Source organism: Mustelus asterias, chromosome 5, assembly GCF_964213995.1.
Source record: "Mustelus asterias chromosome 5, sMusAst1.hap1.1, whole genome shotgun sequence".
NCBI lineage: Eukaryota > Metazoa > Chordata > Chondrichthyes > Carcharhiniformes > Triakidae > Mustelus > Mustelus asterias.
In genome coordinates, this window is record NC_135805.1 from 33696885 (window position 1) to 33710573 (window position 13689).

The 13689-nt window shown below is 43.0% G+C and overlaps 1 protein-coding gene across 2 annotated transcripts in view; it reads left to right on the forward strand.

The window, feature by feature from the left end:
* The window catches only part of pdss2 (prenyl (decaprenyl) diphosphate synthase, subunit 2), a 214965-nt gene that overhangs the window by 160446 nt on the left and 40830 nt on the right, over positions 1–13689 (forward strand). For both annotated transcript variants that reach the window (XM_078212395.1, XM_078212396.1), the window contains exon 6: positions 4103–4273. In XM_078212395.1, the coding sequence (XP_078068521.1) occupies positions 4103–4273 (171 nt within the window). The remainder of the gene's footprint in view (positions 1–4102; positions 4274–13689) is intronic.

Sequence of the window (13689 nt, forward strand, 5' to 3'; positions counted from 1 at the left end):
GGACAAAAGTAACATCCCAGAATTAGTCGTTAACCAGGAGATGAAAGGAGGGAGGAACTCAGGAAAACTACAATCACCAGGGAAGTTACGTTGAGAAAATAGTTGATCTACTGGCTGACAAATCCCCAGGTCCGGATGGACTTCATCCTAAGGTCTTGAAAGAAGTAAGGGAAATCATGTTTAACCAATTTATTGGAGTTCTTTGAAGGAGTCACATGCCGTGGATAAAAGGGAATCGGTGAATATAGTGTAGTTAGATTTCCAGAAGGCATTTGATAAGGTGCCACATCAAAGGTTATTGTGTAAAATAAAAGTTTATGGTGTGGGGGATAACATGGCATGGATTGAAGATTGGCTAGCTAACAGGAAACAGAGTTGGCATAAATGTTTTTTTCTGGTTGGCAGGATGTGATGCGTGGTGTGTCACGGGGATCAGTATTTTACATGAATGACTTTGAAGGGACTGAAGGTATGGTTGCTAAATTTGCTGCTGACACAATGGAGGTAGGAAAGTTAATTACGAAGAGAACGTAAGGAGGTTACAAAGGGACACAGGTTAAGTGAGTGGGAAAAAAATCTAGCAAATGGAGTATAATGTGGACAAATGTGAAATTGTCCGTTTTGGCAGGAACAATAAAAAAGAAGCTTATTATCTAAATGATGAGAGATTGTAGAGTTCTGAGGTGCAGAGGGATCTGGGTGTCCTAGTCCATGATTTACAAAAGGCTAGTCTACAAGCACAGTAAGTAATTAAGAAAGCTACTACAATGCTATCATTTATTGTGAGGGGAATTAATTACAAAACTAGGGAGGTTATGCTCCAATTGTACAGGGCATTGATGAGACCACATTTGGAGTATTGTGTACAGTACTAGTATCCTTATTTAAGGAAAGGTGAAGTTAGATGCATCTAAGCCATTAGATGCAGTTCAGAAAAGGTTTACAAGACTAATACTTATATTTTTGATTAATAAAGCTTTGAAGGGCTACGTTCTCCCCGTGTCTGCGTGAGTTTCCTCCAGATGCTGTGGTTTCCTCCCACAGTCAGAGAGCCAAGCTGGTTGGGTGCATTGGCCATGCTAAATTCTCCCTCAGTGTACGCAAACAGGCGCCGGAGTGCGGCGACTGGGAGGTTTCACAGTAACTTCATTGCAGTGTTAATGTAAGCCTACTTGTGACAATAATAAATAAACTTTTTTTAAAAAATGTCAATCTTGCGATGCTGTTTTTAGACTTGAATGCCTGATGTGCGACAATGCTTAAATATTAAATAGACTGGTTCTGGGGTTGCTTGATTTCGATCCTGTAGCCACTCCAGTGCACGTTTTGCTTTTCCGCGGTGATGTGTTGAAAATTCTCCCTCACGCGTGCTTCTGCCGGCAGAGTGTCTGTTCACAACACACTCCAGGCTCGCAATTTTCCTCTCGGTGCCATATACCCGTGCAGTAATGCAGTCTCTGGACCAGCGCATTGAGAAAGATGAAAATTCCACAGAAACTGAAATTGCCATCATGGTGAAGCGATGCTTTTCTAATATAACCTGAACTTTGAACTGTCTGCTGGGTGGGGGGAGGTGAACTCCTCAGTTCACCTCCCCCCACCCTTCACAAACGAAAATAATGGAATTCTGAGTGAAATGCATCTGAAAAAAGTGCCTGTGCGCTAATGAGGAAGGGAGTCCCAAACTAACAATTAATTGCAATCATCTGCTTCTTGGGGAACCTTACATTATTTTTTTTTTAGCTAGCACTTCATTGCCACAAACTGCCTGCAATGCTCAGGAGAGCAACATTATAGTGAGGTTGGGAATATGCTGCAGGGATCATTGCACTTTTACAGTTTGAAGAGAATACTACTTTCACCCGAGCTATCAAGATGGTCCCCTCTGCTCTACTGTTCCATTATGACCAACAAAGCAATACAGTTTCAGAAAATTAATATCTCCTTCGCTTCCTTGCTATTCAGGTCAATTGGGTTGCATATCAGAACGTGAGATCCACTATTAACAGATAGTCAACCCACTTATATTTTGAGAGATCTTTTTTATCAAGAAAAATGGGATACTTTAGATAGTCACGCAAAAGTAACTAAATTTTGATTTTTCCAGTCACCTCTTCAAGGACATATTGTAGGTAGCTATTAATTTGCTCAGCTTCCAGGGCTTTCATTTTTTTTTTAAGCCTCAAATAAATGAACCATCCGACGGAGCAGGAATGAGGGGCTGGTGATTATCTCGTGAATGAGAAATCATTTCCTAAACATGATTGATTCTGACACCAGAAACTTAAGTTTCTAAAATATGAATTGCTGTGAGATGGTGACTGCCGCACTGGGCTTCTCTTTGCGATTGGAATGATTCAAAAATCTGTCAACATTGATCACCTTTGTTTGGGAATCATAACGGATTGTGGCCCTTCGCGCAAAAAATTTCTTCAGTCGCATTTCTGATTTTTAAAAAAAGTTTAAAGTTTATTTATTAGTGCCACAAGTAGGCTTACATTAACACTGCAATGAAGTTACTGTGAAACTCCCCTAGTCGCCGCGCTCCGGCGCCTGTTCGAGTACACTAAGGGAGAATTTAGCATGGCCAAAGCACCTAACCGGCATGTCTTTCAGACTGTGGGAGGAAATCGGAGCACCCGGAGGAAACACACGCAAACGGGGAGAACACGTAGACTACGCACAGACATAGAACATAGAACAGTACAGTACAGAACAGGCCCTTCGGCCCACAATGTTGTGCCGAGCTTTGTCTGAAACCCAGATCAAGCTATTTCCTCCCTATCATCCCGAAGTACTCCATGTGCCTATCCAATAGCCTCTTAAATGTTCCTAAAGTTTCTGACTCCACTATCCCTGCAGGCAGTCCATTCCACACCCCAACCACTCTCTGAGTAAAAAACCTACCCCGGACATCCTTCCTATATCTCCCACCATGAACCCTATAGTTATGCCCCCTAGTTACCGCTCCATTCAACCGAGGAAATAGTCTTTGAACGTTCACTCTATCTATCCCCCTCATCATCTTATAAACCTCTATCAAGTCTCCTCTCAACCTCCTCCGCTCCAAAGAGAAAAGCCCAAGTTCCCTCAACCTTTCCTCATAAGACCTACCCTCCAAACCAGGCAGCATCCTGGTAAATCTCCTTTGCACTCTTTCCAGTGTCTCCACATCCTTCTTGTAGTGAGGTGACCAGAACTGCACACAGTATTCCAAATGTGGTCTCACCAAGGTCCTGTACAGTTGCAGCATAACCCCACGGCTCTTAAACTAAAACCCCCTGTTAATGAACGCCAACACACTATAGGCCTTCTTCACGGCTCTATCCACTTGAGTGGCAACCTTCAGAGATCTATGGATATGAACCCCAAGATCTCTCTGTTCCTCCACATTCTTCAGAACCCTACCTTTGACCCTGTAATCCACATTTAAATTAGTCCTACCAAAATGAATCACCTCGCATTTGTCAGGGTTAAACTCCATTTGCCATTTTTCAGCCCAGCTCTGCATCCTATCTATATCTCTTTGCAGCCTACAACAGCCCTCCACCTCATCCACTACTCCACCAATCTTGGTGTCATCAGCAAATTTACTGATCCACCCTTCAGCCCCCTCCTCCAAGTCATTTATAAAAATTACAAATAGCAGAGGACCAAGTACTGATCCCTGTGGCACTCCGCTGGTAACCGGTTTCCAGTCCGAAAATTTTCCATCCACCACCACCCTCTGTCTTCTGTTAGATAGCCAGTTACCTATCCAATCGGCCAAACTTCCCTCTATCCCACACATCCTTACTTTCTTCATAAGCCGACCGTGGGGGACTTTATCAAACGCCTTACTAAAATCCATGTATATGACATCAACTGCACTACCTTCATCTACACACTTAGTTACCTCCTCAAAAAATTCAGTGACCCAAGCCGGGAATTGAACCCGGATCCCTGACGCTGTGAAACAGCAGTGCTAACCACTGTGCGCATTATTATCGGTAGTTAACTTACCACAGGTCATTAAGCCATGTATTGCTCTGGAATGTACTGGTATATCTGGAGGTGCATTTATTACTTATAATCCCATGATCATTGATGTGCTTATTCTTAGGAGAAGGTGACTGATGACATCCTGATGACTAACTGGGTGGAGCGGATTTTTCTATCTCATGGTGCTTTGCTGGCGAAGAGTTGTCAAGGTGCGATGCAACTGGCAAAACATGACACACAAGTTCAAGAAATGGCGTTTCAGTACGGAAAACACATGTCTTTAGCTCACAAAGTAAGCGGCTTTCTACAGTGTAATGAAAATAGATGAGCCGTTACAATCATGAATATTTAAATACGGATGGAAAATTGCCAGTGTAGTGATTTTTGGGACACCACAGACTGCAAATAAGTTGACCCAAATGCTTGCCTCGGTGATGGGAGTTTGCAGGTCTGAATGGCCTTTTCAGTATTACGTTAGTTAATTTTAATAATAATGTCTTCAAGCTGAGGCATAACCACATCATCAATCATCATCATGGAGGTTGAGATTTTCTCTAATGTTCAGTACCTCTCTCTCAAACAGAAACTGAGACCACCAGAGGAAATTGTATTTAAAAGATTAGTTACAGTACCAGATTGACATTAAAACCACAATTGGACAAAGACTCTTTCTAAGTGTATCTGTGACCACAGTTAATTATTATTTAAGCTATTAACATTCCCATGCCCTCACTTCAATCCATCCACTTTACCCTCGGGAACGAATTGGAAAATAATTGGGTTAATTCACTGTTGGTGCCGTTCTGTGTGAAATTTATCATCTCATCATCAGGGTAATTCCCCTTTGTGTTTAAGAACAGAAACTAAAAGCAAACAGCGAGTGTCATACTGACCCTATCTGTTGTCCTTGGTTCATTGTTAATCCACTACAGTGGCACAGTGGTTAGCACGGCTGCCTCACAGCGCCAGGGACCTGGGTTCGATTCCCGGCTTGGGTCACTGTCTGTGCGGAGTCTACACGTTCTCCCTATGTCTACGAGGATTTCCTCCGGGTAGTCTGGTTTTCTCCCACAGTCTGAAAGACGTGCTGGTTAGGTGCATTGGTCATGCTAAATTCTCCCTCACTGTTACCCGATCAGGCACTGGAGTGTGGCGACTAGGGGATTTTCACAGTAACTTCATTGCAGTGTTAATGTAAGCCTACTTGTGACACTAATAAATAAATTTTAAACTTTAATTTAATTAATGTTCAGTTTAACTTGTAGCGCCTTTCTGATTATTGTCATTTTATGTTGGTGCTAGATAAACCTAAGGAAAATTGTTCTTGAGCAGAATTGCTGTGGTCACATTTTCCCTATTCCCTTAAGTGGGATATTGGGCGGAATTCAACCTGCAGGATTTCCAGACACATTCAGTCCAGTGATTTAGATTTGGGGTCTGAGCTGAGAACCTGGTAATTGTAACTAATGAGATTAACCTTAAAAAAGAAACCTCTTTGAAGCATTGTGAAGATTGACGGCACGGTAGCACAGTGGTTAGCACTGCTGCCTCTCAGCCCCAGGGACCCGGGTTCGATTCTCGGCTTGGGTCACTGTCTGTGTGCAGTTTGCACATTCTCCCCGTGTCTGTGTGGGTTTCCTCCGGGTGCTGCTGTTTCCTCCCACAGTCCAAAGATGTGCGGGTTAGGTGGATTGGCCGTGCTAAATTGACCGTTAGTATCCCGGGATGCATAAATTAGAGGGATTAGTAGAGTAAATATGTGGGATTACGGGGGTAGGGCCTGGGTGGGATTGTTGTCGGTGCAGGCTCGATGGGCCTAATGGCCACCTCCTGCACTGTAGGGTTTCTATGGTTTATTGCGATCAAACGTTTGGTTTCTTCCTGAATGTTTGAGTATAAAGTATGAGTATTGCCTCAAGTGACAGATTTAGTGTTGGTTTAATGTCAGGATTGTTTCGTCATTCTGCTGCTCCATCTCAGATACAGTGTAGTTTTGCTGTAATTTAAGATGGCTGACTTACCAGTTGCTTTTTATTGTCACGGCGTTACTACAAGCAGCCCGTGAAGGAATTGCGCCAGACTTGATCAGTAGTCAGACAATCTCTCCAGTTACTTGTAAGTTACTTTTTCAACTTGCTCCTTTTCCAGATGAAGTCCTGGCTAAACTTTAAGTGGACACAAATAATTATGATTCTTTTCTCTGAATGATGCACTTGCACGTAACTCTCTGTCATATAGAGTCAGGTTAATCGCTCATTCCATCAAGTTGTTATCTGCTTAAATTATTCCAGCACATAGATTATATCTCTATGAAATCATTTCATCTCTACTTTTGAATTTGTTGATTTTTCTTATTTTTGTGGCCTGCCATTTACCATGGGCTAAAAGAAGAAATTTGAGCTTAAAATGGGAGCGATCCACTCCTTTAAGGATATATAGTAAATGGTCAAGGCTATTCTCTTGGTCATGTACTTTGTGTTTAGAATCCCTACAGTGCAGAAGGAGGCCATTCGGCCCATTGAGCCTGCACCCACTCTCCAACAGAGCATCTTAGCCAGGCTCATCCCCCGCTCTATCTCCGTAATCCCACACATTTATCCCACTAATCTACACATCTTGGGACACTAAGGGGCAATTTAGCATGGACAATCCATCTAATCCGCACATCTTTGGACAGTGGTAGGAAACCGGAGCACCCGGAGGAAACCCACACAGACACGGGGAGAATATGCAAACTCCACACAGACAGTGACCCGAAGCCGGAGTTGAACCCAGGTCCCTGGCGCTGTGAGGCAGCAGTGCTAACCACGGTGCCACCCAGCCCATTTGCATAATATCACTATGTAATATACAAATTTTCCCTGGAGAGCACCACATCCACTCTGTTCTATGTTACTCATTAGTGGTTTATGACGTCTGAATTCTACTTGCTAAATTATTGTTCATCTCCCCAAAAAGGTTTCTGGCAAGTTTTACATTTTGAAGGGGGACAGTTTTCTGTTTTACTCCGAGTACCAGCTGTCAAGCTAATGCACTTGCTAAAACAAGACCTTTTCCAGGCAGGCATACTAAATTGTGTTTGGCCTGCCCTGGCGGTACCAGGAATAATGGCAGAAAAGAGTTTTGTTTTGTGTAACATGCTGTGCTTTTCAGTAGAAAAAGCTCTCTGTTCTAGATACTTTGGCTAAACTATAAAGAATTCCCTCATGCATTGTGATGGCGTAGTATGAATTTATTAGGTACAATATTACAAATTTTACCTACTCTAATTCCCTTGGCGTAAATAAATAAGTAGTTAACATCTGGCTGCCTGAATGGAATTTCCTTATTTTGTTAAATTTACAAAAAAGAGTGGTCACATGGGTTGCCAATAAGCTTCAATTGAGGCTTAACTATGTCATGTTTTTTAAAAAAAGTTTTCTTTGTGCTGGATATGACTGCACCCACTGAAAGTTTTTCCAACTGGCATTAGTTATGTTGGAGACCACACAAGCTTTTTTTTATAAAATATTGCTAATTGGATAAATTGCAATCACTTACCAAGCATTAGCACCTTTGTTTTCACTTGTCTTGTACAGTTAATATGTCAAAGAACAGGAGTTCAATGATGCATTATGAGTCTAATTTTCTTTACCTATCTGTAGCACGAATCCATATTGCACTTTATTATTGATAGAATCATAAAATGCTTACAGTGCAGAAGGTGGCCATTCGGCCCATCGTGCCCATGTCAGCTCTCTGCAAGAACAACTTGTCTAGTCCCACATTGTACCTGAAACGTTTTGCTTCAGGTAATTATCCAATTCTCTTTTGAAAGCCTCAATTAAATCTGCCTCCAGCTCATCCTCAGGTAGAGCATTCCGGGTCCTAACCACTCACTGGGAAAAGGCTTTTCCTCACATCACCTTTGCTGCTTTTGCCAAGTAGCTTAAATCGGTGTCCTCTGGTTCTTGGTTCTTCTGCCCATGGGAACAGTTCATCCCTGTCCACTCTGTGCAGGTCCTCCTGATTTTGAACAACTTTCTCAAATCCTCTCTTGCTCTTCTTCGAAAAAAGCAGCCTTGATTCTCCGATTTATCCATACAACTGAAGTTCCTCATGCCTGGAACTATTCTTGTGAATCTTTTCTGCATTCTGTCGAATGCCCTCGCATTCTTCCTGAAGCATGATGTCCAGAATACTCCAGTTGCGGCTGAGCCACGGTTTTATAAAGATTCATTTGAACTTCCTTCCTTTTGTACCACATGCTCCTATTTATAAAGACTAAGGCTGAAATTATCCAACCGCGCCCACAGCTGGGATTCTCCAGACCTGCTGGAGTGAATGGAGATTTGGCTGAGTGCCAAATTTTCCATTCTCGCAGCGTCAGGGGTCTGACATTGGAGAATTCCAACCTACGATCGTCTATGTTTTATTAACCACTTTCTCAACCTACCCTGCCACCTTCAATGGTATATGCACAAGTACAACCTTGGCCCCTCTGCCCTTGCATTCCCTTTAGAACTGGACCTTTTATATTGTCTCCCCATGTTCGTTTTACTAAAATGAATCTTTCACATTTCTCTGCATTAATGTGGAGATGCCGGTGTTGGACTGGGGTGGGCACAGTAAGAAGTCTCATACCACCAGGTTAAAATCCAGCAGGTTTATTTGGTAGCACGAGCTTTCGGAGTACTGCTCCTTAGCACTCACCTGATATAGGAGCAGCGCTCCGAAAGCTCGTGCTACCAAATAAACCTGTTGGACTTTAACCTGGTGTTGTGAGACTTCTGACTGTCTCTGCATTAAATTTAATCTGCCACTTGTCTGCCTATTCCACCAGCCTGTCTAATTCCTCTTAAAATTGATCACCATCCTCCTTGCTGTTCACAATCATTCCAAATTTTGAAACTGTGTCCTGTACACCAAAGTCTAGGCCATTGATATGGTTCAAGAAAGGCAGCAGTCTTATCATTAACCATGGGGAACTCCAGTTTCTATCTTTCTCTAGTCCAGAAAACAACTGTCCACTTCTTCTCTGTATTTTCTGTCACTATCCGTGCTGCCATTGTCCCTTTTATCCCAAGGGCTTCAACTTTACTATTGCATTACATGGTACTTTATTAACTGCCTTATGGAAGTCCATATACACCACACCAACCGCATGACCCTCATCAACCCCCTCTGTTAGGTCATCAAAAAATGCGAGCAGTTTCGTTAAACATGATTTGTCCTGAACAAATATGGGCTGGCTTTCCTTAATCAATCTGGATTTATCCAAGTGACTGTTGAGGTTAAACTGACTAGCACAAAAGTTAGACAAAGGGTTTATTTTATTTGTATTTCTGCAAATATATTTTAGTCTGGTACCTTTCTCAGCTGGAGAAATTGGCTTTTGTGTGGCGTGGTGCAACTTAATTCATGATGATTAGTCAATGCAGCCAGTTAATGCTCTTAACTGGAATATTAGTTTACCTTTGAAAATATAACAGTTATACTTGGGACTAGCCTTGACCATTCGAATGGTGGCTATTGCTATCCAACATTTGTCAAGTTGTTAATTTTTCCCTTTGCTCCCCTCATCTGTCTCTCGTCTGCTCCCCCAGTATGTTGAGAGTGTGTATGTTTTATAGAAATGGGGTAGAGTTTGCCTAACACATCCATTCCTTTAAAGTAAATCTTTGCACCAAAATGAATTGGTTAATATCTTTTTATTTGGCAACCTAACGGTTTGACTTCAGCGCTAAAAAATTGAATAATATGCAATTATTCACCGCTAGTGTCATCTGTTGCTCAAATGTTTGAGACGGTTTATCCTTCCAGGGCAATCTGAGGTAGACTGGCTACTGTTCAGGACCAAAAGCCATGGCCTTGGCTCTCTTCACGAGTTTGTGCGATAGTGAGAGAGCAATAGAACATAGAACATAGAACATTACAGCGCAGAACAGGCCCTTCGGCCCACGATGTTGCACCGACCAGTTAAAAAAAAAAACTGTGACCCTCCAACCTAAACCAATTTCTTTTCGTCCATGAACCTATCTACGGATCTCTTAAACGCCCCCAAACTAGGCGCATTTACTACTGATGCTGGCAGGGCATTCCAATCCCTCACCACCCTCTGGGTAAAGAACCTACCCCTGACATCGGTTCTATAACTACCCCCCCTCAATTTAAAGCCATGCCCCCTCGTGCTGGATTTCTCCATCAGAGGAAAAAGGCTATCACTATCCACCCTATCTAAACCTCTAATCATCTTATATGTTTCAATAAGATCCCCTCTTAGCCGCCGCCTTTCCAGCGAAAACAATCCCAAATCCCTCAGCCTCTCCTCATAGGATCTCCCCTCCATACCAGGCAACATCCTGGTAAACCTCCTCTGCACCCTCTCCAAAGCCTCCACATCCTTCCTGTAATGTGGGGACCAGAACTGCACACAGTACTCCAAGTGCGGCCGCACCAGAGTTGTGTACAGTTGCAACATAACGCTACGACTCCTAAATTCAATCCCCCTACCAATAAACGCCAAGACACCATATGCCTTCTTAACAACCTTATCTACTTGATTCCCAACTTTCAGGGATCTATGCACACATACACCTAGATCCCTCTGCTCCTCCACACTATTCAAAGTCCTCCCGTTAGCCCTATACTCAACACATCTGTTATTCCTACCAAAGTGAATTACCTCACACTTCTCCGCATTAAACTCCATCCGCCACCTCTCGGCCCAACTTTGCAACCTGTCTAAGTCTTCCTGCAAACTACGACACCCTTCCTCACTGTCTACCACACCACCGACTTTGGTGTCATCAGCAAATTTGCTAATCCACCCAACTATACCCTCATCCAGATCATTAATAAATATTACAAACAGCAGTGGCCCCAAAACAGATCCCTGAGGTACACCACTTGTAACCGCACTCCATGATGAATATTTACTATCAACCACCACCCTCTGTTTCCTATCCGCTAGCCAATTCCTGATCCAATTTCCTAGATCACCCCCAATCCCATACATCTGCATTTTCTGCAGAAGCCTACCATGGTGAACCTTATCAAACGCCTTACTAAAATCCATATATACCACGTCCACTGCCTTGCCCCCATCCACCTCCTTGGTCACTTTCTCAAAAAACTCAATAAGGTTAGTAAGGCACGACCTACCTGCCACAAAACCATGCTGACTATCACCTATCAATTCATTACTCTCCAAATAACTATAAATCCTATCCCTTATAATTTTTTCCAACATCTTGCCGACAACAGAAGTGAGACTCACCGGTCTATAATTCCCGGGGAAGTCTCTGTTCCCCTTCTTAAACAATGGGACAACATTCGCTAACCTCCAATCTTCTGGTACTATACCAGAGGCCAACGACGACCTGAAGATCAGAGCCAGAGGCTCTGCAATCACTTCTCTTGCCTCCCAGAGAATCCTTGGATAAATCCCATCCGGACCAGGGGATTTATCTATTTTCAGACCCTCCAGAATATCCTGCACATCCTCCTTATCAACTGTAATACTGTCTATTCTACTCCCTTGCAACCCAGTGTCCTCCTCAGCTATATTCATGTCCCCTTGCGTGAACACCGAAGAGAAATGTTGGTTCAATGCTTCACCAATCTCCTCCGGTTCCACACATAACTTCCCTCTGCCATCTATAACTGGCCCTAAACTTGCCCTAACCAACCTTCTGTTCTTGACATACCTATAGAACGCCTTAGGATTCTCTTTAACCCTATCCGCCAAAGTCTTCTCATGTCCCCTTTTAGCCCTTCTAAGCTCGCTCTTCAACTCCCTCTTAGCCAATCTAAAGCTTTCTAGTGCACTACCCGAGTGCTCACGTCTCATCCGAACATAAGCCTCCTTTTTCTTTTTAACCAACAAAGAAACTTTTTTGGTGCACCACGGTTCCCTAGCCCTACCAATTCCTCCTTGCCTGACAGGGACATACCTATCACAGACTCGCAGTAGCTGCTCCTTGAAAAAACTCCACATGTCGGACGTTCCCAGTCCCTGTAATCTCCTAGTCCAACCTATGTTTCCTAATTCTCTCCTAATAGCCTCATAATTACCCTTCCCCCAGCTAAAACCACTGGCCCGAGGTTCATGCCTATCCCTTTCCATCACTAAGGTGAACGTAACCGAATTGTGGTCACTATCACCAAAATGCACACCAACTTCCAAGTCTAGCACCTGGTCTGGCTCATTTCCCAGCACCAGATCCAATATAGCCTCACCTCTAGTTGGCCTGTCTACATACTGAGTCAAAAAACCTTCCTGCACGCTTTGAACAAAAACTGACCCCTCTAACGAGCTAGAGCTATAACAATTCCAGTCAATATTAGTCAAGTTAAAATCCCCCATAACAATTGCCCTATTACTTTCACTCCTAAGCAGGATTGACTCCGCAATCCTTTCCTCAACCTCTCTAGAACTTTTAGGAGGTCTATAAAAGACTCCCAACAGGGTGACCTCTCCTCTCCTATTTCTAATCTCCGCCCATACTACCTCAACAGATAAGTCCTCATCAAACCTCCTCTCTGACACTGTGATACAATCTCTGACCAATAATGCTACCCCTCCCCCTCTTCTACCTCCTTCCCTACTTCGACTAATGATCTGACCAGAGTAGTCATTTCTCACGGGATAGGTTTGTGGCCTTAAAAGTCCTGGTAAGTGCCCAGTTTACCTCAGGTCACCCTGGAAGAATAAGGTGTCTCAAAAATTTAAGCAACGGATGAAGTGAGCCATTTTGCACTGCTACTATGCAGTAGCAACATGAGTGGAAGTCCCCGCTAACAAAATGCCGCCAACAAGCCAATTTGTTCTATCACACAAATGAATAATGCGTGGTATATGAATTTCAGTGCCAGTATGTTGCCAGGTCTGTAGGCTGTACATCCCAGTGATTGGTGGATTGCACCAAACAGTACATCCTTCCAACTGTTCACAACAGGCAAAGTTACTGATCGTACCAAACCAGCCCGTGCTTGCAAAACTCAGAACATAGTGTCCAACATTAGATTCCACGATTGAACAACACTTACTCAACAATCCCAATTGTGCTACAAATTGCACTAACAACCAATAAACGATGATCAGTTAGGCTTGCAGTGTGGCTTACTTACAGTGCTAGAAGCAACACAGGGCACTGTCCTTTGTAAACAGAAAGAACATGTTCACGCATTGCACCTTTTTAAACTAAACAAAGGCTTGGCACTTAATTCTTCGCTGGTGCATTCTGCATGGCAATGCCTGTGCCAATCAGAGTCCCACTTGCTAACCAATCTGCACCCTCTTCTCATGCTGTATAAATAATTCCCTTTGAGATTTGGTATTCTTGCATCTGTCCTGATGACTGCAAGACAAAAGCTTTTACAGCAAGTCTCTTTTTTTTCAGAAATGGATGATAATTTACCACACATTGTTAAGCTGCATCAGATATGCCTCATTGACTCTACTGAGCATAAGGAAGTTAGATTAAATCAACCTAAAATTTTTATTCTGCATGTAATTTTTCCTGACAGTTTATCTTCCTAGCCCTGGTATGCATTTAACGAGATACGCCAAAGGTGTGCTGCATTACAAAAATACATCCATTTAGTACAAAATGCTGACAACAATCATATCTAGAATCCTAATCGTGCAATTTGTGAATAATGAAGTGTCAAACTGACCCAGTTTGCAATGCAAATGTGATAATTGGACCACTAATCTTGCAAAAT